This window comes from Camellia sinensis, chromosome 2, assembly GCF_055761805.1.
Source record: "Camellia sinensis isolate YWXY chromosome 2, ASM5576180v1, whole genome shotgun sequence".
In the NCBI taxonomy this organism is placed as follows: Eukaryota; Viridiplantae; Streptophyta; class Magnoliopsida; order Ericales; family Theaceae; genus Camellia; species Camellia sinensis.
The window spans coordinates 91061396-91088588 of record NC_138962.1 but is presented as its reverse complement, the minus strand read 5'-3'; the positions used below and the strand labels follow the sequence as shown (position 1 = coordinate 91088588).

Below are 27193 nucleotides of genomic sequence, written 5' to 3'. Positions count from 1 at the left end.
ACCAAATTTTTGGTCAACAAAAGTGTTATTTCTTGTAGTGACTCACAATCTCACTGAAACAAAATAGTGAATAAAATTACAATTGAAAGGCATTTTGTCAAACGGAATTACCAATTACAAAATCCTAATAGTATGTAATTTTGATTGGAATACTAGACATGTAATAAATTTTACAGTTTACAATTTTGTGATTTTTCTTTAAAAGAAAATATGAATTTGTTGTTTATATTTAATTTTTTGTAAAAATGAAAACTAGAAAACATGTTTGATATGTACATTTGTTTTCAAATAATTTATTTGAAAGCAAATGAGTGAGATCGCCAAAGGTGATTGCTGGCAATTGGAGGTTTGGGTATGGGTTAATTGATGGAAAGTGCATTCCTATAGACAGTGACAACTCCAAGAATTTTTACAGATAGAATCACCTTATAAGCTTAAGTTCTACAAATGTTAAATATATATATATATATATATATATATATATTTTTAAATCTAAACAACATCGATTTTGTTTGGTTTTGAATTTCTAAGAATAGTTTGACTTTTTTGTTTTTATTTTTTGTGTTTTGTTCTCTTTAGTAAAAACAATTTATATTTTAGTGATTGTTTTAGATGCATTTTAAAAATAAAATATTTAAAAAATATATAATGGATTTTTGTAATTTTTTTTTTGTATTTAGTAAATTTAAAAAACACACAAATATTACTTTTTATGTGTATTTAGATTAATTGAATTTAAAAAGTAAAAAAAAAATTGCTTAGAATATTTAAAAAAAAACTCACCAAAGACAATCAACAGGGGAAAATAAAAAACTCAAAAATTATTTTTAAAAACTATTTACTAAATAGAGTGAATTAAAATTTTCAAAGAGTAGATCTCCATTTTTTTTTTTTTTTTTATTAGCAAAAAGAAAATGAACCTTTATTGATGATAAAACTATATATCAAATGAGATTAAAAATTCAGTGTCAGTGTCAAACAATTCAGTGTCACAATGATACCATGTCACCATTGACCTATAGTATCACCTACCAACAATAAACCTATATATGGAGAGTGAACCCCACTTTCATAATATAACTAACTACCTTGCCAAGAGGACAATGGCAAGATGTAATTAGATGATGATACTAATGACATTTTTTTTTTTTTTTGGATCAACCAAAAGAACTTTATTGATGAGGAAAACCTTACAACAAAGGTATAAACACAACAATAAAGGAAAGGAATGGGGGGGGGGGGGGGGTTGAAGCAAAAGCCATCATAGTGACAACACCATACCAAGACTTTGTTGGTGAGGAACCAACAGAGACACCAGACAGAACAACAGATCAATAACAAATAGATCAACCTGTACCAAGGCACCAGATTATCAAAAATGCACCAGATTAGTAGATTCTATAGAGGCACTAGATTAACAAAATGCACCAGATTAGCAGCTTCTCATACAGCTTCTCAAAATGCACCAGATTAGCAAATTCTACAGAGGCACCAGATTATCAAGATGCACCAAATTAGCAGCTTCTCATACAGCTTCTCAAAATGCACCAGATTAGCAGATTAACAGAGCAAACCCTCAGTGGGAAAAACACCAAATGAAAAACAAAAAACACCAATCCAGCAAACCCTCAGCAAGACAACACAGGTACATAAAAACACCAAATGAAAAACAAGATTTGCCCAACCATCAGCAGACCCTCAGTGGGACAATGTTACCCAATCCAGCAACCCAGCATCCAACAGACTCCAATACCAAAGTTGCAAAACTACAGAACTATAGAACCAAACTGCAGTCAACAGAGCCAAGCTCAACAACAAATTACAGAACCAGCAAACACAGAGCAAGCAGACACAGAAGCAATACAAGCAGTACAAAGCAGAACTACAGCACTACAAACCAGCAGACCAAACAGACCAAACAAAACTACAGAACCAGCAGACACAGAGCAAGCAGACAGAATAATATCATAACAGAAGCTGACCAAGCAAAAATAACAGAACAATTAGCACACACTTAACAGCAGACTAAAATCTGCCTTAGGTTGTGCACAATATCATGCCTTGAGTAAGAGAAACCTGAAAGGTTGAATTTGGCCCACAAGGCCACCCTCCACTTGAAAAGAACACTCAAATCCTGCAGGTTAGGTGTATACCCATTAAAAATACAATCATTCCTCATTTTCCATATAGACCAGAGCATAGCCAGTGGTACTAAATTCCAGAGTTGCCTGATAATCTTTTTGCATTTAAAGCCCATCCACCAATGTAACAAGTCCACAACTGCAGCAAGTGTTACTCAGTTCATATCCCACCAAAGTAACAGATCATTCTATGACTCCCAAATGCCCCTGCACAACAAGAAAATGTGGTTCAAAGATTCAGGCTCGGCTTTGCAAAAGGGAAAAACATTGCATACACTGCTGCTAAGTACTCCAATTCTTTGTAGAAAATCAGTGGTTTTAACTCTACCCTTCCAGATCAACCAATCCAAAAATTGAGCTTTAGGAGGAGCCACATTACCCCATAATAGTGAGGGTAACAACAACTTTGGACCATGATGAGCAGCCAACCAATCTCTCACTACAGCAACTGTGAACTGCCCAGTTGGAGACCTCTGCTACCTAATAGAATCTGGGACGGTTGGTCTCAGGGAAGGAGCCTCTGCTAGCAGGATATATAACCGATTAACCTCAGCCTCCTCCAAAAAACTTAAAGGCCTCCTAAAGGATAGATTCCAACCCCCTACTCCTTCATTTCTTCTCACAAAAAAATCCAGGGACTCCTCATTCTTGGTAGAAAAACTGAATAGCCTCGGGAATTCATCTTTAAGCTTAGTATTCCTCAACCATTTATCTAACCAAAAATTCACTCTATTACCATCACCCAAAATGATTTCAATATTGGATAGGAAAAAGGCAAGTAAATCTACATTAACCTCTACCCCAGATAGAATTCCATTCCACACAATAGACACCCTCCCAGAAGACTCAAGATTAGGAAACCAACCCCCTCCTAAAGCTCCATATCTACTGTACGGGAAAGAAATAAACCTTCTCGTATAATCCTGTTGATCAAGTCTACGCTCCTCTGTACGTCGTTGCTTTATCACCTGAAAACACAAACGTGAGCTAGCCGGCGAGTGTGTGCCGGAAACCTCTCCGATGCCTAAGTCAGTAAGCTTGACAAATAGACAAAAGCTCTGTGTATTCAGAAAGCAAAGTTGTGTCTTACCTCTCCAAAGGTGATGTTTGTGAGCTTTTATAGGTTTCGTGTGGCACAATCCTAGTAGGACTTTTACTCCTCCATGCAGAGTCCTCCTAGGATTCATACTCCTGAAAGATAATGCTTATCCTTCAACACTCCCCTCACTACTTAAACCAAGTGAGATGGTTTTATCATGGCCGAACCCCAATATAACCGAAGTAAATATGACCGTGCGTAGCCGCAGAATAAGCCGAACTAGCTCTTCCTTTTACTGCTCTTACATCGGCTTCTCCTGCACAACCCATGGCGTGGTTAGACCGAACTAACATGTCATGACCGGTGTAACTCCAAGAGCGGTCTGACTCCAAAGAACCGTTAGACCGATCTAACTTCGATCTTCTGTTTGACCGGACTAGCTTCACGGCCTTAGGACCGGACTAACCTCAAAATATCCACACGACCGGAATAACTTACACGGCCATTTTACTCGGCCCTTTGTACTGCGGTCCATAACGGCCCATTGCCCAGCTCGGCCCAATTTTCACATAAATTACCCTCTCATCTACTATTAATAACCTTCTTCCATAATGCCTGTTCCTCCACCCCATATCTCCACCACCAATTCAAGAGGAGACTGCTATTCATTTCCTTCAGATTTACAATGCCTAACCCACATTGCTTCGTACTAACTGTGACTGCCTTTCATTTAACAAGGTGCATTTTTCTTTTTTGATCAGAGCTCTCCCACAAAAAGGCTGCTTGCAGTCTATTAAGAATTTTCGCCACACCCTCAGGTAATTTGAACAATGATAAATAATAGCATGGTAAGTTGGATAGGACAGATTTAATCAAGGCTACTCTACCTGCGAAAGAGAGCAACTTTCTTTTTCAAAGGGCCAATTTTGACTTAAATTTGTCCACCACAGGTTGCCAGGACTTACGTGACTTAGTGTTAGCCCCAAGAGGAAGCCCTAAATACTTCAATGGTAATTTTTTGCATTGACAGTTGAGTTTAAATGCAAAGCCCTGTGCATGAGGTTCCTCAATTCCTACACCACAGAGCACACTCCTATGAAAATATAACTTCAGCCCTGATATAATCTCAAAGCATCTCAAAATTCTTTTAATAGTCACCACCTCTACCTCTTCTGCTTCACAGAATAGTAGAGTATCATCCACAAATTGTAGGTGAGTGAGTTGAATCTCGAAAAAGCCCACTGAAACACCATTAATTAACCCCATATCTTTAGCTCTACCCAACAACAAGTTTAGACCTTCCACAAAAATATTAAATAAGAATGGAGAAAGAGGATCACCTTGCCTTAACCCTTTACTAGGAGAGAATTCATCAGATAGAGAGCCATTGACAAGGATAGAAATTCTGACGGTAGTCACACACTCTTTCATCCATCTAACCCATAATTCTCCAAAACCAAAATTTGTAAGCATAGACCACAAAAACTCCCAGTTAACTGAGTCGAAAGCTTTTTCAAAATCCAATTTCAGAATCAACCCCTTCTTTTTGTGTTTCTTCCACCAATCCACTACCTCGTTGGCTATCATGACGCCATCAAAGATATGACGGCCACCTATGAAGGCATATTGAACTTCACTAATAACCTTTGGTAATACCAAGCTTACTCTGGGAGATAAAACTTTAGAAAGGATTTTGTATGTGAGGTTCAATAAACTGATAGGTCTGAAGTCCACAAGGCTCGAAGGACTAACCACCTTGGGAATAAGGACAATAAATGAACTATTCAGACCTTTAACCAATCTACCATTGGAGTGGAACTCTTGTAAGAATTGGAAAATATCTTTCTTCACCACTTGCCAACACTTTTGGACACAAGCCATGTTGAAACCATCCGGCCCAAGGGCTTTGTTCCATTACTTTCCTTCACCACCCTCCAAACTTCTTCCATGGTAAAGGGAGCTTCCAAAACCTCTCTGACCTTGATTGAACTGAGAGTCACAAAAAAACCAACTAATTTTGGTCTACAAGCCCAATCTTCAGCAAAAACTGAGGAGAAATGCCTTAAAACTACTTGTGTAATCATCCCCGGTTCAACATACCTTATTCTAATGACATGATCTATCACTAATGTATTGAACTTTTTTTTTTCTTATTTGATGGGATTTTTTAATTTTTTTAAAAGAATTAACCTATATAAAATAAAATATTATCAATACAAATAAAAAAAATTCAAAAGTTTTTGTTTGCCTGATGGGGGATGGGACCCCATCAGCATTAAGCTGCCATCGCCCCTACCTATGGGGTCATATGTTATTTAGTTCAAAATTTAATTCTTTTTGGTGATACATACACGTTAAAAAGTCATCAGAAAAGCTATTGGTGCCAAAAAATTCATGAAAAAATTGGCTAAAAAAGCCACTAGAATATTCACCGAAAAGTTATCGGCAAGTGGTGGTCAGCGGTGGCCAACAGTGACGGCTGGTAGTAGTGAGGTGGACAAATAGGTAATATATAGATAAATAGATAGGTGGCACATGTATCGATAAGTGTCTATTTGAACAAATAGTTAGACATTTAAACAAATAGGCAACAAATGTACAAATATATGTACATTTGGACATATAGGGGTGACAGCTTTTGAACAAATAGGTGACATTTGGATAAATAATGTACTTTTCGCCCAAAAATATTTAAGTTTGAGCATATTGGCCCACCAATTTCAGAAATGGACCCTTGACTTGAGTGCATTTTGGGTATTGTCAAAGGTAGTTGCGGATGGTAGAGTGAGAAATGAATCAAAAAATTACTTACAAAACAAGAGAAAACTCATATTTTCTTTTTTCTTTTCATAGAATTTAGTAAAAGAAATTACTTATTTTATTTTATTTATAACAACAAGAAGCTTTTATTTCAAATTTAAAATTTTATAAACATTTATTAAAAATTATAAACATAAATGTTATTAAATTCAGGTGTGGCAAATAGCAATTCCAAAAGTTATAACAATACATTTCTATGCAATAATCATTCTCACAATAATCTTGATTATTGGGAAAATGATTGTGTTTTAATGTTAAACCATTTACTTAAAATTTTATTAAGAGTTTTTTTGGGAAGATCATATTTTAGTTAAAAAATTAAAAAATTATTACAAAAAAGTCAATTATTTTTTCAACTTTTTTACATATCTTTTTATAAAGTTAAAAAGCTCAAAAATAAAAAAAAAATCAATTTTCAAAATAATCCTAATTGTATTTTTAAAAAAATCTATTTAAATAACCATTAAAAAATTGTTACAAAAATAATTATTGCAACGAATTCTAGTTGAAGCTTACATATGCCATTTGCGTGTTGAAAGTTCTATGGATGGGATGGGAGGTTGAGGTCTCATGGGTTTCTTGTTAAAATAAACAACAAGTGTGGAGGATTTATTGGATGAGAATAGGAAAAGTCAAGGGGAAGAGGAAGAGCTTTTTCATATATCTAATTCAATTTTCAGAGGCCGTTGAACTTTGACATTATAACAATCTTTGAGTTTTCACATGATGATGAGCTGGTGTGGGAACTAAAATTGACTTCAAAAGAAACAAAAAACTTTTTTGTGAAGTGGACATTGATGATATCTATCATAGAACCCAAAGTTTGTGTTGGGGGGATTGGGGAGGAAAGCAAAATGTGTCTAGGCAAATATGAACATTAGGGAAAGAAACAGTGAACATGTGTGTGTTTTTGATAATAATTTATTAAAAATCATGCACTTATTTCAAATCTTAACAAACAAACAAACAAACAAAATTTATGAACTTACTTCAAACATCATTCATATCTTCATCCAAGAAATTAAGATAAAGAGTTAAGTCAGATGGATTCACATTAATTTTGTCGAGATATATTATTCATTTATTTTTAGTTGGAATATAATTGAACAAAAGAAACTATGATTTATTTCCAGACAAATTTCACTTTTAACTCTTGTGATTTATTTCATTTGGCTAACTTCCATTTCATTTGAAAATAAACATATAATTTTTTGGGAACTAAAGTGAATTATGTCCAAATTAATAACAAGTACAAAACACATGTCAAGACATAAGAGATTTATGTACTCATTAAAAAAAAACAAAGGGAGCTAAAGGGAATTTCACCTCCAAAATAATGATGAAGCATTCGTAGTTTGCACAATAACACTATTTATACTCAAAAGTATTTTAGTACATTGACTTGTACCGTTGATGAATCTAACAGTGCATTTTATTAATTCACAGACCATAGGAGATTATGTGTTTATTTCTAAATGACTGAGAGTTATCCGCACATAATCACGAGGTAAAGTGAAATATAGCCTTTAAATAAATATATTTTGTCCCCCCACAAGATAGCGGTTAATTATATGGTCGTAGTTAGATTACAAACGCAGACTTACGTTTCTCCACAAACTCAAACTTGAAACATCACTCACTTTGGCACCTAAATGCCCTTCATAATCACACTTTGGCACCTAAATGGCCTCCATCATGATCACTTGGATAATTACTCAAGGTCATTTTTATTAATAAAATCCATCAACCCAATTTTGCCTCATAAAACAATTTTGCCAAAATGTGGAGATCATATTTGTTGTGAATGACAATTTTACTTAGATTTATTTTTGATCACCTTTGTCACACCTCTTCCGTTCAAACCCTTAAACCGTCCAACTTCACATCTAGACAAGCATGCCAATTTGCTTCCCGATTACAATTGCATTGAACATGAGAGCAACTAAAAATGCCTTTCACAAAATAACCAAAATCATATGGCAATAGCTTTCACCATTGTCAAAAAAATCACCCTCCAAGAGAAACAACACTGCATTGCACGTACTCAATACTTCCGTACTGTCACGCTAATATGAATCAATACCATTCCCCTAAAATCTCGAACAATAATCCCCACCCCATGAAATAATTTTTTAAACAAACTCCATTGAAATTTACTTTGTACACCATTTCCATCGCACAATAGGCTTGATCGTTGTTCTTAAATTGGCCTACTTGAATTCTACAAGGTACTGATCACAAAACCAACTGATGAATATTAAAAAGTGTATTATGATATTTTTAAATACTAAAACATATATCTGCTATATATTAATTCTCTCATACTACTTTTAATTATAAATTTAATGATATAATTTTACTTTTTACAGAACTACTTGTAATGAGAATAGGGATTGGGGCTAGTTTACAATTATTGAAAAGGGAATAAAAAACAGAAGAGTGCATTGAATTGGTGGATCCTTAATCTAGCAACCCAACAAAGTGATATGGTATGGTGTTTAAGGCCACTTTGAGAATTGACTATTTTAATCAATTTTTAAAAAAAAAAAATTATAAAAAATATACAAAAAAGAATTAGAAAAAATAATGTAACAATTTATAATATTTTTTGATTTTTTAACTAGATTTTTAAGTTTTCAAACGAAACCTTAGGCTATGAGACTTGTTTGCCACGTCGATGATGCAATAAAAGAAAATCAATATTTCAATGGGGAACATATGCAAGCTGCACCAAGAGGAAAAAAAATCTTATAGCAGAAAGTGTCTCGCTTTTCACCATAATGATTCACTACGCCACATTTCGGCGAATTTGGCTCACTCTACCGCCCCAGTCAATCTCAATAAAATCTGACCTCTCAGAGAGAGGGACGGTGCTTCTATCCATTATCTATCTTTCATTTCTTCTCTTGCAAGTTATCTTATTTTCTTTCTTGTTTACCACCTTCTATCATTAACTTGTCATCAAGAAAACTTTCAGATCTTTACTAAGATCTAATTCTTAACATAGATCTAACATTGCTAAACGCGCTTTTAAACGCTAAGTGACCGCTTCAGATCTATAATGCTTTATTTTGTAATGTAAAGGTAAAGATTAAGGTACCACAGTTATCAGTTGTGACGATGAACAGATCGTGAAGTGGTAATGCCTATTTGGTAGTGATTTTTTTTTTTTTTTTTTTTTCTTCAATAGCACCTCTCTATATGTAGAGGCTTTCTCCTCCTTTTATGAAAGTTTTCTCTCCTTGCGTAGATGTTTATTTTTTCTTCTTATATAGATCCTCCTGCGTGGAGGTTTTCTTTATCCTTTTTAGGATCTATTTCGTACTTCGATGTAGTTTAATTGACAAGTTATTGTCGAATGTGCAATATATTATATCTTGTGCTTCCCATAAATAATAATAACAATAATAAACAAAAAAAAAACAGAGATGAAACTCATTCAGAAAATATTGTAACAAATTGTTTCTTTGTTTCGATGGCATTCTAATTTCTTTGCTAAGCCTGGGGTGAAATCCCAATGACTTATTTATAAATATTAGGAAGAATTAAAAAAAAAAAATGGAATGTAGAAAAAAATAATTTCAAAATGATGAAAGTATAAGTGATTCATGCATAAATTTATGCAGCAAAGACTTGTACTATCTTCATTTTGAAATTATTTTTTTTCACCCTCCACTTTTTCTTCTATTGTAGACTCTGGGCATCATAGAAGCTTGATATTCTCTGTAAATCAAATAATTAAATTTTTATGGTGTGATCAATCTTATGAAATTATTTTTTATATGGAATAATCAGTTTTATTTTCCAATTGAGAATATCATGTATGTATATCTCAATTGAATATGAAATATTTTTTTAAAAAAAAAGGAAAAAAAAAAGCATTGGTGGAGCATCCCTAATGCTTTAGAACTTTTTTTTTTTTTCCTATTTCTGTCACTTTAATTTATTTTTCAACTAATTAAATTTTCCCAGATTATCCAACTATTTCAAAAATTCAAATTCAATTATTTTATTTTATTTGAATGCTCAGCCATTTTTTTGAATAAATATCAAATAAAAATGTTATTTCTGAGTCTCATCATAAAAGAGAGAGATGGAGAGATGCACCAGTGCGTAGCATGCAATAATGACAGATCGCTAGAGACGGTTTGTAGAGTATTTTTGTCAAATTTTTGGCTTTGGAATATGAATCCGAGCCGTTCAAATGTAGCATAAATCATCTATCATACCATAGTTTAGGTAAACAATTCATTAAATCCAGCTATAGTAACTAATAAAAATAAAGCTTTTAGCCAAATGTTCAGCTTTGCAATTTTCTATTGGCAGCAGCCATCTACATTCATACATGGTGAGCAATGAATAATTGCAGTGACAAGAATTTGACCCAAAAATATTCTTATGCCCTGACAAAACCTACACTTGAAGCAGGAAAATCCTATGCAGAAAGGGGAGAGTATATGCTACACCAAGAGGAGATTTCAGCTGATAAATGGAAGGATTGATGCTACTGCTACCGGAAACTGTCCATCGATAATTTTCCAAGTACAATATTCTTCCTTTGTTTGAATATGTAGCAGTGTTGCCAGAAATGGTAATACCCCAACGAATTACGTTTTGGAACGCACTTCGCAAAATATTGTATACTTTCATTTCAGAATAGTAAGTTTAGTAATCCAAAGCAATCTCAAAAATATTTTTTTTTCAAATATTTCTTTAGAGAAAAAAAAAATATATTGAACTAAAATTTAAGGGGAATGTAGTTTTGACAGGGCATGATGTAAAAAATGAGTCACAATGACAATAGAAAAAACTACATTTTATTGGATGCTCAATAGTTATCTTAAATTCTTAGTGTAATCTATACCAATCTACCCTTCTCATACCACATTTTAAAGTGTGTGGCGTATAGCGTTCTCGTTTCCGCTTCTGTTCCAGTTTCATGTACTAAAACAATTCACATTCTAAGTAACATAGATCTGTAGTTAGATAGAGTTAGCATTCAACGTCTTTTAGCTCCATGAAAATTGAAGCTTCTGTTGACCAGAGAAAACAATTCTTGTTGATGATCTAGTCACCTTTAGTGTACTCAAGCAACATGTGCGGTGATCGGTAAATCTTCACCAGTATCCAATAGAGAACCTCTTCAACTTCGAGTTCACCCTCAGCTCTTGCAGCATAAATGTCCTCGCAGATTGCCAGCAACCTGTATCAAGTAACATGAAATCTGATTTGGATAAAACTTGAAAATACTGTAATCAGGAAATTGGAACTCAGAATTTCCTCTGCCTTCAATTAAATCATTATTTTAGGTGCTGGTTCATGCCAGCTGCAATTTAGTATCTAGTTTTTTTCTTGAGGAAGACAACTTTAGATCTAAAAAGCGAGCAATCCCATCACAAAACTCAAAGAAACCTCACGAAGAAGGAATGGATATGCATTTGTATACCTGTCACAAGAAGGAAGGTTTTCAAATGGTATTCTCATTCTTAGGTCAGCACATTGAAGTCTAATGAAACGACCAACTGCAAGCACAAAGGTAATGTAGAGACCCCAAATGCTGAACTTGCTGAGTGTTTCACCAAGAATACCCTCTGGAGGAAAACAGGAGATGAATTTCAATGCACGAAAATGAAAATCAATAACATGTATCAGGATATTTACAGAATGGCAAATACAAACAATAACGCTTACAATCACATTAATTAAAAACTTACGTGGTGTTTCCTCAGATACAATGATAGCCATTGGTCCAGCCAATTCTCCACAAACACTTACATTTGAAGCATCTATATCATGGAAAGACCACCACTCTAGACTACCATGATTAAGCACAAGATCACCAGTAACCAGACGCACCTGTATGCACAATATTTTCGGTGTATGGTCATTAATTGATCATATGTATTGAAATAAATCGAAAACAATCTAGTCTACAATAATCTACATAATTGAGTCTAGAACAATAGATATTTGAATGCAACATACCGCCTGTTCAAGAAATCTCACATCACCAGAGCCAGTCACCCGGAAGTATCTTGGATAAACATTATATATCCTGAAACTGTTGGAAGTACCGTTCAGCACTTCCATCACTTCCATTGGTCTCGGAAGGTCCTGATCTTGAAGAATTAGCTCATACTTCACAACTTCCTTGCCTTTGGGCCTAGCCCTATTGAATTGCCAAGAAAATATAATGTTCATGCTCCACTTAAGAGATTGAACAAATCTGGCCTGAACAATGGGTGGGACAAGCCACGAGATGCTTCCATCAGCTTGGCAGCATATTAATTGAATGTCATCCTTGTTGTAAGCAGTTAGATAACCTTGAGGATCCAGATCAATATGTTCATCAAGCTCAACCAGTGAGAGCTTTTTGCAAAGAGTTGTTTCAAACAATGTCAGCCTACCATCAATCGTCTTTAAATCAATTCGAACACTGGCATCTTTAATTGGGTTTGCAATGTTAGTTGGATTACCACTGCTGTACATCTGTCCAAAGAGAAATTTTAAACTTCATACAAGATCAAAATGCACATAATGACGGCGTATCATGATAGATAGACATTTAAAAGATAGAAAGACGATCTTTCTTAGTATTGTTCTATGCTTTATAGTTTTCGGCCTTTCAAAGAAACTTCACATCCATAAAGAGACAGGAAATTTCAATGCATGAATTATGAAATGCTCATTAAGAACTATGATGGAATTCCATTGACATTATTTGATACAGTCTTACCTCGGTATGGTTCTAAAATGAGCAATGGGTAGATAGTGTATACCTTAAAATAAAATCATGAGTATATCCGGATATAATCAGAATTTTATTTATTTTTATACTAATAATATTATGTGAAGACAAAAATAAATTGAAAAGATGATGTTTTACAATTAGTTGTGGGAGCAAGAGCAGCAGAGTGAGCGCACATAGAAGAGTTTAAGGTTGGAAGCACTTATAAATATTGTACGAAAATATACTTCTTTCCTAATTGTAATGTATATATATATTGATGTAGGACGAGTAGCCGATGAGTTCTTTGAACTGTTGGATCAGAAGAAGCTCATGAGGAGGTTAAGAAAGAGAGGACGACCTAAGACTATTATTTCCGAAGAATTCAGGGGACTGAGCTAGTGACGCCAGACTAACGAGCCGGGAATTACTTCAAATTTGATAGTATGATCAGATGAGATGTGCCAAACACAACTCAAACCTTCGATGATGACGCACGTGTGATTTTGGTCAAATTCTAACTTTTATACTTCCAAATTAGAATTCTATCTATTTTAGAAAAGTTTTTTTAGTTATAACTTACTTTGGGAGCTTTTGTTTTCATTGTTACTCGTTTTGGCAAGTTTCCTAAACCTGGTAAGTAGTATTTCAATATGGGCATAACTCAAAATTACTATTTTTAGTAACTTTTCCTTCTTTCTTAGTTATTTTGTGTTTTACAGTAATTAGGATTTATCTACTATAAATAAAGTTGTAAAGCTCTATCACAGGAATTCATTCTTAATAATATTTCAGAATTTTCTTAGTTGAGTCAAGGTTTTCTTTCTCATGGATTTGAGACCTTCCGGGTACTAAATCAATATCTAGTTTGGTGTGGTACACTATTAAAGATAAGCATAGTAAATTCTCATTGCAATGTCAAGCATATATTAATGTCCCTATTTTGATTTGTTCTTCATTTTTTGCGCTTATATCATTATGACGTACATTGACATGTTCATCCTTGTTTACTACACATACTATACATAGTTTCTCAATATTTCTTTTGTTTATTTAGGATTCATATGTTCGAGCAGTTCTATATCAGTTGGAACTGTGATTCTATCTCGATGGGAATGTGGTTCTAACTTGATTCTTTCTCTGAACTGTGGAGTCGCAATTCTGGAGTGGAAACATCACCTTGAATAGGCAATTCCTGCAACTAAGGCTTTATATGACACATTGAGAAAGAATGGATCCAGTGCAACAGAAAATTAAAAAAGAGTCAAATGTCATAAATCATTGAGAAAATATGTCATTAAAGCAAAAACAAAAAAAAAATGTAACTTAACAAAAGACTTTGTTCCAAGAGGAGATCATTAACAAGGTAGTGTGAACATACTAATTGGATGATTTCCCGAGGAAGAAGTAAATGTTTTACATGACGGACTTAAATGGTCATCTAAAAACAAAAATAGACAGTAGAGGTTAACAATGACATAAATTTTGAGAAAGGGATGGAAGTATGAATACTTTGAACAACAAGGGGCATGTTTGTTAGTAGTATTTAAAGAGGGATTTAAAGTGTGGAGAACATAAGGGGCCCACCGGATTGTTAATCCGGTGTTTGGTTACCGGATAAGAAAATGAGGGAACATCTAGGCCCACAAGCATTTTAATCTGTTGTTTGTTTAACTCAGTATTGAAACTTTGAATAATTTTAATACATGTATGGGGTATTAAATGGGAAAATATGGGAGATTAAGTAGGAATTGTGGTATTAGGCCTCTCTCGATTATTTTTCACCTTCATCCAACAGTAAAAAATAATTATATTTTTTTAACCCATCCTATGAAAACATAATGCCATACTCCCTCAGTGAGAATGTAAAATGGAGAAATTAGGGTTGAAAGTTAGGAGGAAGAAGAAGAAGAAGAGAGAACTTTGTATTTATTAAAAACCAATTAATTCCCTCAACTGTACATCACTCAAATATATATAAAAAACCTAAAGTAGCAATATGACCATCGTACCCTCAACTTAAGTAAATATTAACAAGAGAACAAAAATAACTAAAAGAACTATTCTAACACTCCCCCTCAAGCTGGAGCATAGAGATCGAACATGCCCAGCTTGGCAGACAAACGAAGAAATGAAGGCCAAGCCAAAGGTTTGGTGAGAATATCACCCAATTGATCCGCAGAACGAACATAAGGAGTCACCAGTTGCTTGCGGAGTAAGAGATCACGAATAAAATGGCAATCAACTTCGATATGTTTGGTGCGTTCATGAAACACAGGGTTATTGGCAATGAAGATAGCAGCCTGATTGTCACAAAACATGCGCATAGGAGTGGAAACAGAAAAGCCAAAATCTTGGAGAAGAGACTGAACCCAGAGCATCTCAGAAGCAGTATGAGCCATGGCGCGATATTCAGCCTCGGCACTAGAACGAGCAACGACGGTCTGTTTCTTGCTACGCCAAGTGACAAGATTACCACCAACAAAAGTACAATAGCCTGAGGTGGAACGGCGGTCAGTCGTATTACCAGCCCAATCAGCATCACTGAAGCCAGCGACAGACAAGGAGGAAGAGGGGCGATAGAGCAACCCTCGACCTGGAGCACGCTTTAAGTATTGCAAGATACGACATACAGCCACAAAATGGGGTTGGCGGGGAGCATGCATAAACTGACTGACCACACCCACAGCATAGGTAATATCTGGACGAGTGACAGTGAGATATATTAACTTGCCAACCAACCGACGATAACGACCAATATCAGGAAAGAAGTCGCCAGTGTCACCAGCAAGCTTGACACTAGAATCCATGGGAGTATCACTGGGGCGAGTGCCTAAGAGACCAGTCTCAGTAAGAAGATCAAGAACATACTTCCGTTGAGAAAGAAACAAGCCCTGAGAAGAACGGGCAACTTCAATCCCAAGAAAATACCGAAGATGGCCCAAGTCTTTGGTGTGAAATTGTTGTCCCAAATACTGCTTCAAAGCAGCAATACCATTGGAGTCACTCCCTGAAATGATGATGTCATCCACATAGACAATAAGAACAATACTCCTAGTAGACGAGTGGCAAACAAAAACAGAGTGATCAAAAGTGGAACGGTGAAAGCCATAGGCAAGCACAACAGCACTGAAGCGATCAAACCAGGCACGAGGGGACTGCTTAAGACCATACAAGGCCTTCCTCAAACGACAAACAAGATGCTCTTGGCCGGGAACAACATAGCCAGGGGGCTGATCCATATAGACCTCCTCGTGGAGATCACCATGGAGAAAAGCATTCTTGATATCCAGTTGATATAAAGGCCAAGACTGATTAACTGCAACAGAGAGAAGAATCCGAACAGAGTTAAGACGGGCCACAGGAGAAAAAGTCTCCAAGTAATCAACACCATAGGTTTGGGTGTAGCCTTTAGCTACCAGGCGAGCCTTAAGGCGCTCAACAGTTCCATCAGGAAGATACTTAACAGTATAAATCCAACGACAACCCACAATAGATTTGCCAGAGGGCAGAGGGGTAAGGTCCCAGGTCTGATTTTGATGAAGAGCATGCATTTCCTCATCCATGGCAAACTTCCAACTAGAGATGGACATAGCCTCAAGATAGGTGCGAGGAATGGAAATACTCGACAAGCTACAAGCAAAAGAGTGAAGACCAGAAGAGAGGCGATCATAAGAAACGAAATGAGCAATAGGATGTTGAGTGCAAGTGCGTTTACCTTTGCGGAGGGCAATAGGAAGGTCATCAGATGGTAGAGCAGCAGGTGGAACAGGGGCCTCAGACGAAGGAGATGAACTGGCCGGGCCATAAGACACAATGCGACGAGCTTGAGACCGTTGATAAACCTGCAAAGGAGGGGTAGAAGTGAGAGGAGAGAGAGAGGATAGAGGAGTGGATGTGGAAGGAGCATAAGAGGGAAGAGTAGGAGCGAGAGAGGCTGGCTCCCCCTCACGAGAAGAGAGAAGATCAGTAGATAACTGTTGCCCAGAGGAAGAAAAAAACGAAGTAGACTCAAAAAACGTTACATCAGCACTGACAAAGTAGCGACGAGACTCAAGATGATAACACCGGTACCCTTTTTGAGTGCGAGAATAACCTAAGAACACACACTTGCGTGCACGAGGAGATAACTTATCCAACCCAGGGTCAAGAACATGGACAAAGGCCACACACCCGAAAATGCGAGGAGGCAAGGGAAAAGGAGATGTGGTGGGATATAGCAGAGAATAAGGAGATGTGTGTACAACACTAGAGGGCATGCGATTGATAAGCAAACAAGCAGTGAGAACAGCATCGCCCCAAAACTGTTTGGGGACATGCATATTAAACATCAGGGTGCGAGCAACATCTAGCAAATGGCGGTGTTTCCGTTCTGCAAAACCATTTTGTGGGGATGTATGAGGACAACTAGTTTGATGAATAATACCATGAGCATCACAAAAGGTAGTTACAATAGATTGCACATATTCTAAGGCATTATCAGACCGAAATATCTTAATACATTTGCCAAATTGAGTAAAGATTTCATTATAAAACTTAGAGATGATGGAAGGCAAATCAGATCTTTGTTTCATTAAAAACAACCAAGTCATCCGAGAGTAATCATCCACAAAAATAACAAAATAAAAGAACCCATTAACAGTAGGAGTTCTAGAAGGACCCCAAATATCTGTATGGACAAGAGCAAAAGACTCAGACACACGACTAACACTACGACGAGGAAAAGAACTACGATGATGCTTCCCAAATTGACAGGCTTCACACTCAATCTGAGAAACATGACTCAAACCCGGAACAGCTAACTTGAGCTTGGCCAAGGAGGGATGACCCAAGCGAAAATGCCACTGAAGAGGAGATACACTAGCACTCAACACAGCAGATGAAGGAGGAGACGTCTCAGCGTCCAAAAAGTATAAGCCATCCTTCTTATGCCCCGAACCAATCATCCTCTTGGTCTGGAGGTCCTGCAAAACACATGAAGTAGGAGAAAAGGTTATTGAACAATGGAGAGCTTGAGTCAATTGGCTAACAGAAAGCAAATTAAATGGAAATTTAGGAACATAAAGACCAGAAGGTAAGGACATGGATGGAGTGGGATGAAGAGGACCTTGACCACAGACAGGCCGAGAAGATCCATCAGCAAGTATAATGGTATGATCAACAGGTCTAAGAGTATCAAAAAGAGAGGAATTACCAGAGACATGAGAACTAGCACCAGAGTCTAGGAGCCAAGGCTGAGAGGACTTAGCCACACATGCAATATTACCTGAACTAGCCATGGTAGTAGAGGAAGAAGGTAGACTAGGCCGGAGAGACTGGACAAGGGCAGTAAGCTCACTAATTTGAGTAGTGAGTGTCTCATGCGAAGTAACAGGAGAAGCATCCGAGCCAGTGGACAACAAGGAAGACTGTGAGGAGGGGACATCCATAACCTGATGGACATGATCAGGTCTGCCATGCTTTTGCCAACACCAAGGTTCAGTATGACCTTGGGAACCACAATGAGTACACTTGCGATCACCACGTGTACGAGAACCAGGTCCACTACTACTGCCACCACGGAAACCACCACGTGAGCCACCACTACGAGAACCACCTCCACGAGAGCCCCGGAAACCAGAAGAAGAGCTCCGGGAACCAAAAGAACTATTCAAACCCCTGCGAGTAGACCCATGATCACTACTACTGGAAACCAATGCAGAAGATGATAAATGTAAAAATTTATGTATTATTGATTGATGTTTTTTGATTTATTACAATGATTCATGATTCCTATATATAGAAGAGGGTGAGTGTGTAGTAGGTAAGGAGTAGGTGAAGTGGAGGTGGTAGTGGTGTAGTGGGTTAGGTTTAGTGGAGTAGGTGAGGTGGTAGTGGTGTAGTGGGTTAGGTTTAGTGGAGTAGGTTTAAGTGGAGGTTTAAGTGGGTGAAGTAGGTGATAGGTTTTAACAGCCCCCCGCAAACTCAAGGGGGATAGGAACTAACCAACTTGAGTTTGGAGAGAGTTACAAAGCAAGAAAATACATAAAAATAAAAGAGGATAGGTGACACTGTATGGTCGTGTCAGACCATTGGTGAAGACACTGGATGGTGGTGTCATAACGTTGTAGAGGACACGGTATGGGGGTGTCATAACGTTGTAGAGGACACTGTATGGGGGTGTCATAACGTTGTAGAGGACACTGTATGGTGGTGTCAGACCGATGTAGAAGACAGTTTATGGGGTCATGTCGGACCGTTGTAGCAGACAATGTTGTGACAGTTGTTGTGACAGTTTACAGAGTCTTGCTGGACCCTTGTAGAAACTAACCGGTCGGGACAGTTTACAGAGTCTTGTCGGACCCATAAAGGAGCTAACCGGAATCAATGTCGGGACAGTTTACAGAGTCTTGTCGGACCCATAAAGGAGCTAACCGGAATTAATGTCGGGACAGTTTACAGAGTCTTGTCGGACCCATAAAGGAGCTAACCGGAATCAATGTCGAGACAGTTTACAGAGTCTTGTCGGACCCATGAAGGAGCTAACCGGAATCAATGTCGGGACAGTTTACAGAGTCTTGTCGGACCCATGAAGGAGCTAACCGGAATCAATGTCGAGACAGTTTACAGAGTCTTGTCGGACCCTTAAAAAGTCGCACCCTCAAAAGTTGTGCCCAATCCATAAAAAGGCGTGCCATCAAAAGTTGCGCCCTCAAAAGGCGCGCCCACTTCATCAAAAGTTGTGCCCGACAGAAAGCGTCGAGCCATCAAAAGGTGAGCCGGAGACGCGGCGAGGCACGTGAGCGACAGAGCGGCGTGTCGGCCGCGTCGTCAGTGTCAATATAAACCAATGCGGAGGCGGAGGAAACCAAACCAGACTGAAACCTCTGAACTTGTCATTCTGAAACAATCTGTAAATACTCTGTATCCAACCCTTCTCGGAAACACTCAGCAACCCAAAAAACATGGCCTCTTCTTCCCGTTCAGCTACCCAGAACATGGCCTCATCTTCCCGTGGTCTGCTCACTCTCTTTCCCGACCTCAACGAGTCAACAGGAGAGATAACAGGTGCGGTGGCCCGTGAACCTCAACCAAACACCTCTGGTTTTGCTCCGTTGAACTTTCCGATGTGGTCGGTGGAGCAAAAAATGGCGGTGCAAACTGATATTGAGGCCAATCAGTATACTCTGAAGTCATGTGTGGAAACCATGACTGCGGTCACAAACTTGTCGCACCGGCTGCAGAGTAGGACAAACGAGGTGCAGCAGTTAAACGCCCAACTGGCTCTGCTCCAACGCATGTATAAGGATGCGCGAGTAGAGTTAAGTGTGCTAAAGGCGGAAAATAAGGAGCTGAAGCGGAAGGCCACAGTGATGTTCCGATTTGGAGGTCCACCGTATGCTGTAGTGGAGGAGCAGGGAGGAGGCAACTTGCTTGGTGGTCTAGGAAGCACGGAGGCAACACCGGCAAGGACCACCCAGGACGGAGGCAAGAAGAAAAGACCGGCGGCTGAGTAGAGAAGAAAAATCCCACTGTGGGTGTGGTAGTTTTGTTTTTGTTTGTGTGGGTTTTTTTTTTTTTTTTTTTTTTTTTTTTTTGTTTTTGATGTAAAAGTGTGATCGGGGTTGATCCCCTGATATGAATAAAATGACAAGGTTGTGGAATGTTGTTGGTGTTATTTTGTGGTGTTGTTTTGTTTAATAAGAAAAATAAAATAAAAGAAAATAATGGATAAAGAAAATAGAGAAAAATATTTGTGGATGGGTGATAAGAAAAACAGCAGTGTGATTTTTTTTTTTTTTGGTGGAATATAAAATAAATAATAATAAGAGAATGGAAAACGGGTGATGCTTACTAACAAGGGATAGGGAAAATTTATTATAATAAAATATATATATATATATATATATATATATTAAAATAAAAGAAAAGGGTGAAAGAACGTGGATGAAATAAATTAAGAGAAAAGGAGAGATATGATTAAAGTGGGTGCATGATGATGATGTTGGGTCCATGGAGAGAGAGAGAGAGAGGGATGTCCAAGAAGCTTGTGCTTTTGATAGTTACACATTACCCAAGCTGTATGTGAAGATGCATGTTACTGTCTTACACTTCTGCAGGCTTGGTATTCTTTATGGGGCACTTGCAACACGTGACATTGAAAATTGTATTCGAAAATGATGACATCTCCAACATGAAACGTCTTGGAAGCAGCCCAGGCCTTGTAATCAATATTCCCAATGATGGTTCAACCAGCGGAGTCCCCAACCTTGTACACTGCTGCCATTGAAACCTTCAAGCCAGCAAACATGGCTACCAACAACAGAGCCACAGCTCTACACCCCACACCCAAATCCATGGCTAAGAGAGAGAGAGCAAATCGGGGAAAAAAAACAGCAGTGACGAGCAGAAAAGCAGCGCCAGAAACGCCAACGACGACGACGAGTAAGAGTACAACCACGGATATGTGAGAGGCGAGGTGAACGGCGATAGAGGCTAGACGATGATGCAGGTGCCGCCGCCGACATAGCGGAGGAGGGGTGTAAGAAAATGTTGAAGAAGTCAAGGTATGTGTAGAAAATAAGCGGAATAGGTTGAGGTCCGGCGGGCGGCCAAGGCGAGGTTGCCGCCCGCCGGTGAAGCGAGAAATACTAAGGTCTTAACCTTGCTCTGATACCATGTAGAAATTTATGTATTATTGATTGATATTTTTTGATTTATTACAATGATTCATGATTCCTATATATAGAAGAGGGTGAGTGTGTAGTAGGTAAGGAGTAGGTGAAGTGGAGGTGGTAGTGGTGTAGTGGGTTAGGTTTAGTGGAGTAGGTGAGGTGGTAGTGGTGTAGTGGGTTAGGTTTAGTGGAGTAGGTTTAAGTGGAGGTTTAAGTGGGTGAAGTAGGTGATAGGTTTTAACAATAAAGAAGACCCAACAGTGGATTGTGCTTGTCCCAATGAAGAGCGTAACAGCCTAGAATAGGCATTGGCAGCCGAAGGTAGAGTGTCACTGGCAAGAATCTGATCTTTGAACCCTCGCAACTCAGGATCTAAGCCAGAAAGTAAAGAAGCCATCATAAACTCCTCCCAATGTTGTTTCTGGGTGGTCACATCAGTTGTGAAAGGTCGATGCTGCAGTAACTGATCCCACAAAGTCTTGAGACTACTATAATAATCAGGAAGAGACCGGCCAGATTGACGCATAGCAAAAATCTGTTCATATAACTCGTAGACTCGAGAGACATTACTTTGAGTTGAAAAAGACTCAGCAAGGGAGTCCCAAATGGCCTTAGAGGTATCACAAAATTCCACGGTAGTAGCAACCTGTGGTTCCAGACTATGCCAAATCCAACCCATCACACAAGAATCCTCACAACACCAATCATCATAATCCTTATCATCAGTAGAAGGAGGGAGTTCACTAAGATAGCGGGACTTCTTCTTACCTCGTAAGAAAATCTTGACAGCATGGGCCCAAGCCAAATAATTAGCACCATTCAATTTCTTTGTAGTGATAGATTTAGGCATATCATCATCTTTACCCATAGTTATAGCCTTAGCCTCAATCTCAACCATAATGATCAACCAGACTTGCAAACAGTCAATACCCACAATCACCACTATAAACACAGAACTAGCTCAACAACCAAGTTTGGACCCAAATGAGACCAACACATCAACTCAACAGTAGCAATCAATAAAGAGAGGACAAATATCCCTTGCTAGAAGGGTGTCAGCCCTTAGAGGGGTGATTTTCGTCTCCAGAAACAGCCACAAGTGATTTTCGGCTCCAGAAACAGCCACAAATTGAACAGAATATCAACCCCACAGGAGTAAAACAACAAAGTAAGATCAAGGACCCTTAGAGGGGTGATTTTCGGCTCCTAGGGAAGTGAGCCCAGCAAGAAAAACCAGAAAAAAATAGTCCCAAAGGTAGATTCAAAAAAACAGTCCCAAAAACACGAAATAGTTTCAAAAATCGAAAACTCACATCAGGGATGATCAAAAAATTTCACAAAAATCACCATAAATCTCAGGAGGCAATTTCGAGTCTAGGGGTGAAGGACCCGTCCGTACACTGCTGACGTCATGCTGACGTCATCGTACGGCTGATGACATCAGCACGTCTCGGTCACCTCAGATCGATCTTTAGAATCTGTAGAACCCTTTCTAATGAAGAAGAGATGGCTCTGATACCAAGTGAGAATGTAAAATGGAGAAATTAGGTTTGAAAGTTAGGAGGAAGAAGAAGAAGAAGTGAGAACTTTGTATTTATTAAAAACCAATTAATTCCCTCAACTGTACATCACTCAAATATATATAAAAAACCTAAAGTAGCAATATGACCATCGTACCCTCAACTTAAGTAAATATTAACAAGAGAACAAAAATAACTAAAAGAACTATTCTAACACCCTCTATCAAAACCTTTATCCTATGGTCTAACTTATCCCCCATAGTCTTATTCACAATCTTATATCATATATCCAATCCTTTGTCCCATCTAATCTTATGGTATAAGTTATCACTGAGAGTCGTATCAATAATACCGTTTTATCTAATGCCATAAAAATTAATCCATTTAAAACAATAGAGGTTAACTATGACATAAATTTTTGCTCACTCTTACACAATATGAAGTGTGAAAAAAAATTCAGAAAACACATTAATGGGATTTTATGAATGTATAAAACATAAAGGCAGATGAGAGAGAGAGAGAGAGAGAGAATATGTTCCCAGTAGACTGGGAAGAATTTGGTTTTGCCCCATGACAAACAAAAATAGAATGATATAACACTAACTTTGCAATCCATATGCAACAAGTAGAACGGTAAACTTGTCGAACCAAGTCTTAGGAGACTGTTTAAGACCATAAATAGTCTTCTTTAATTTGCACACTTCCTCTAACTCCCACTGAGTAACATACCAGGGAGGTTGCTCCACATAAACTTCTTGAATGCCACATAAAGAAAAGCATTCTTTTACATAAGTTGGTAAAGGAGACAACATTGTATAGCTTCAATCAATTAACCACAATTTATGCCTTGTAGATTACTTACGTTTATTGTCTAAAGTTGTTCACAATTTATGTTACATGGACTTGCCAATTTTGGAGGGGTGTTGTGTTGACACAACAAGACATATTGACGCAGGTGTAGGATACATGCCGCACATGACAGTGTATATCCAGATACTTTCTTTGTAGCCAATTTTCAGAATCTGATGCACATTAGAAGTAATTCACTGTAGCTGCAAAGTAAGGGTAGAGGAAGATTTCCTGGTCCTGGTCCCTGTTAATTGAGAGTGCTGGGAGGGTGAGACTGGATCTGGATATGGACCTAAGAGGCTAAGAGTTAATTTGAATATCAAAATTCATTCAAACTGGAGGAGCCAAACTCGGAATCAATATTAGCCTCATGGCTTCAAGATTTGGTTATAGAATTGGAGAAGAATAAGAGAAACATTGAATTTCTAGAAGGGTGATAGCCCCTTCACAGTACATGTGGCTCTGCCCTATTTATGATGGAAACACCACCTGTTTTCCACATTTGATCATGTACAGGGAGGAGAAACTAAAGAGGATGCTCTACTCATATAAATAAGGTGAAAGAAATGCTTCCTTTCAACAATAGCACTAATAACAACATCAGAAGATATTTTCTTGAGCATTTGGTCATGCATAACGAATAATTATTGTCCATTGGCCGACCACAGATAGATGGGATGAGCCTTTGATTCAGAGTAAATGAATATACAATCAAGTATATGCTTATGAATGTATTACCAAGTATATGTTTATGAGTAAGTCATCAGGCTCGCATGCACTGCACATACAAAAAAGCAACCCACTCCTGATACTGAGAATAATTAAATCAAAGCTCCTCTTTACAATTATAAGAAATATTTTTTGGGGAAAAAAAAAATTATTCATGTTACACATCCCCTGGCAATACTCATGGCATATTTCCTTAATATTATTATTATTATTATTATTATTATTATTATTATTATTATTTTATTTTATTTTATTTTATTTTCAGATATAGTCAGCCTTGGTTACATAATTTACATATTTTACATTATTTTACTTTGTAAGAATCACTTCAGAGACTACAGTTACTAATATGCAATGTCAATAAATTTAGTTCAATGAAATCTTACCAGCATAGGGGCCCATATAACACACAACAAAACAAGGAATAAGCATATCCCATTGCAGAATTTGGTCATTTTGGTTTGCTTTTGTCCTGGTCGTTGTCTAACTCTATTCAAATCCGCATCACATTTGACAAGAAACAAGCTTCCATGAATGTCTTCCAGCTAGAGAAAAAGCAAACATAAGATCCAGAAAAAAAGCATGCCTCCCATTTACAAAAAAAATCTCAGTGACATAAAACAGAAATAAGAAGAAGAAAAAAAACAAAAAATTAGAAAGAAATTTAGACATCTGCTTCAGTGTAAAAGATCAATGATCGTAATTCAGGCAACTGAGTACAAATATAGGGCTCCAATTTCTGAATACAATGAATAAGAAAAGAACATTGTTTGGTTTGAGGCTCTTGTTCAAATGGAAAGGATTAGTACCTAGACAGTGTGGGATTTTGCTTTACACCCTCCCTCGCGTGCAACGTGCTTACTCAGTAGCACTTGCCATGTGCATCCTGCAGGCCAAGGACATGCAACCTACCCATCCCTAGGCAAACTTTTAAAAGGCTTTATTGGGGCTCGCCTCGAGACTAAGGCAAAACGGATCAAGGCTTTGATTTTTAGGCTTTACTCCCCAAAGGCTTACGCATAACAATTTGAGACACACGCCATAGGTGCAACTTGTATGCCTTTTGTGCATAAGAATATGAGAAGTATGCATATGAAGAGGTTGCCTTGAGTTTTTGTTAAACTTAGTCTTGTAGGTTGTTTAAACATAAAAAAGCAAAATAAAATAAAATAAAACAAAACCTATTTTGCAACTATATTCCTTTACAATTAAAATAGTTTGTAAAGGAAAACTAAGGATATTACCAACTTGGAATTGCCAACCAATTTTGTTGCTTCTACGACACTGAGAAATATGTTATATTGATACCCAATCCCGAATTTGTCAAATTCTAGGTATGGGCGGATCAGTAGCTAGAAAAACTCAAAGTAATCAAATATTCTCTCCTAACCTAAGGTTAAAATTTGATGGTACACTAAACTCCAATTGCAAGCAAAGTTATAACCTTGAATGACTAAACTGTTTTGAAAGGTTCCACACACGCTTCAAGTAATTTTGTAAAATTTTTGCTAAAAGTAAGATATACTTACAGAAATTGAACATAAAATACGAGTAACATTTGCTGGCTTAAAGCAGATTTATTGAACTGGAAAAGCAATCAACAATTAAAATGTGGTTAGAGCATCTAGTCATCTCTTGTGAGTAGGAAAATGACAAGAAAAAATTTTCAAATACCAAAGCTCCTAATGGAGACATTTCTGGCGTGGATTTCCTAAATTTTGCCCTCTAATGCTCAAGGACCTTGTACAAAATCCATAACAATAGCACATTTGATAGTGTTAGATGCACAGCCCAGCCTCCACATAAAATTATTGTTTGTTATGGCCCTGTCTAACAGCCGGCATCACGAGTTTGTCCCTTTGAGGGCAAAGCCCAAAAGGCTCCAAGTTAGAAGTGTCCTATGCTGTCTTATAAGTCCATCCTAGACATCGTCCATAACCAATATGGGATGCCAATATCCCCACCTCTGTGAAGGCACAACCTTAGCTCTGATACCATATTAGACACTTGATTACACCAACCTATCCAACACCTGCTCTTACGTGCAACCCTATCTTGCACATGGAGATGCAAAGATCCAAAAACATAATGCAAATGGGAAATAAATGCAAATAGAGAGACTTGAACTCAAGACCTTTCCCAACCTGTGCTCTAATACATTGTTAGATAACCAATTGTCTCAAAAGCTTAAGTTGTTAAGAAATGGGCCCAACAACGTATACCAAGCTATCCAACTGTTAAGTGTTATTGTTATATAAGGGTAGTTTAGTACTTTAGCTTATGTTTATGTTTATTAGCTTAAATACGTACGCTTAGGTTGTAACCCTATTATCATTGAAATAATATTACAATAGCTGCTTCTCTCTTTCTCTCTCGGTTCATTCTGCTTCCTCTTCTTCTTCATCTGTGAAGCTAACATGGTATCAAAGCCTCCTCTTCCTCCTTGAAGAATTTTTCCTAGTCTTTCTTTACTCTCTTGTTTTTTCATTTTTTTGTGTATAGTTTTAAAAAAAAAAAAAAAAAAAAAAATTCCCCATGCTCGAAATTTGATAGGCTTCCTCCCTATGATTTTATTTTAATTTTTTGTCCATTGTTTGGTTGTTTTTCGATTTTTTGTTGATTTTCTAGAAAAACGACTAATTTTTGAAACTCCTTGCTCCAGCCTTTTTAGGGCTGATTTTTCCCTTCCTCTCTTATTGTTGGGAGCCGACTGG

General features: G+C 37.4%; 1 protein-coding gene across 2 annotated transcripts in view; it reads right to left on the bottom strand.

The window, feature by feature from the left end:
* Window positions 1–10805: 10805 nt before the first annotated feature.
* The window catches only part of LOC114263964 (piezo-type mechanosensitive ion channel homolog), a 121678-nt gene continuing 105290 nt past the window's right edge, over window positions 10806–27193 (bottom strand). For both annotated transcript variants that reach the window (XM_082915059.1, XM_082915060.1), the window contains 5 exons: window positions 24866–25024; window positions 11986–12489; window positions 11715–11856; window positions 11447–11591; window positions 10806–11203 (listed from right to left, as the gene is read on the bottom strand). In XM_082915059.1, coding sequence (XP_082771185.1) covers window positions 11068–11203; window positions 11447–11591; window positions 11715–11856; window positions 11986–12489; window positions 24866–25024 — 1086 coding nt within the window. In that variant the 3' untranslated portion in view covers window positions 10806–11067. The remainder of the gene's footprint in view (window positions 11204–11446; window positions 11592–11714; window positions 11857–11985; window positions 12490–24865; window positions 25025–27193) is intronic.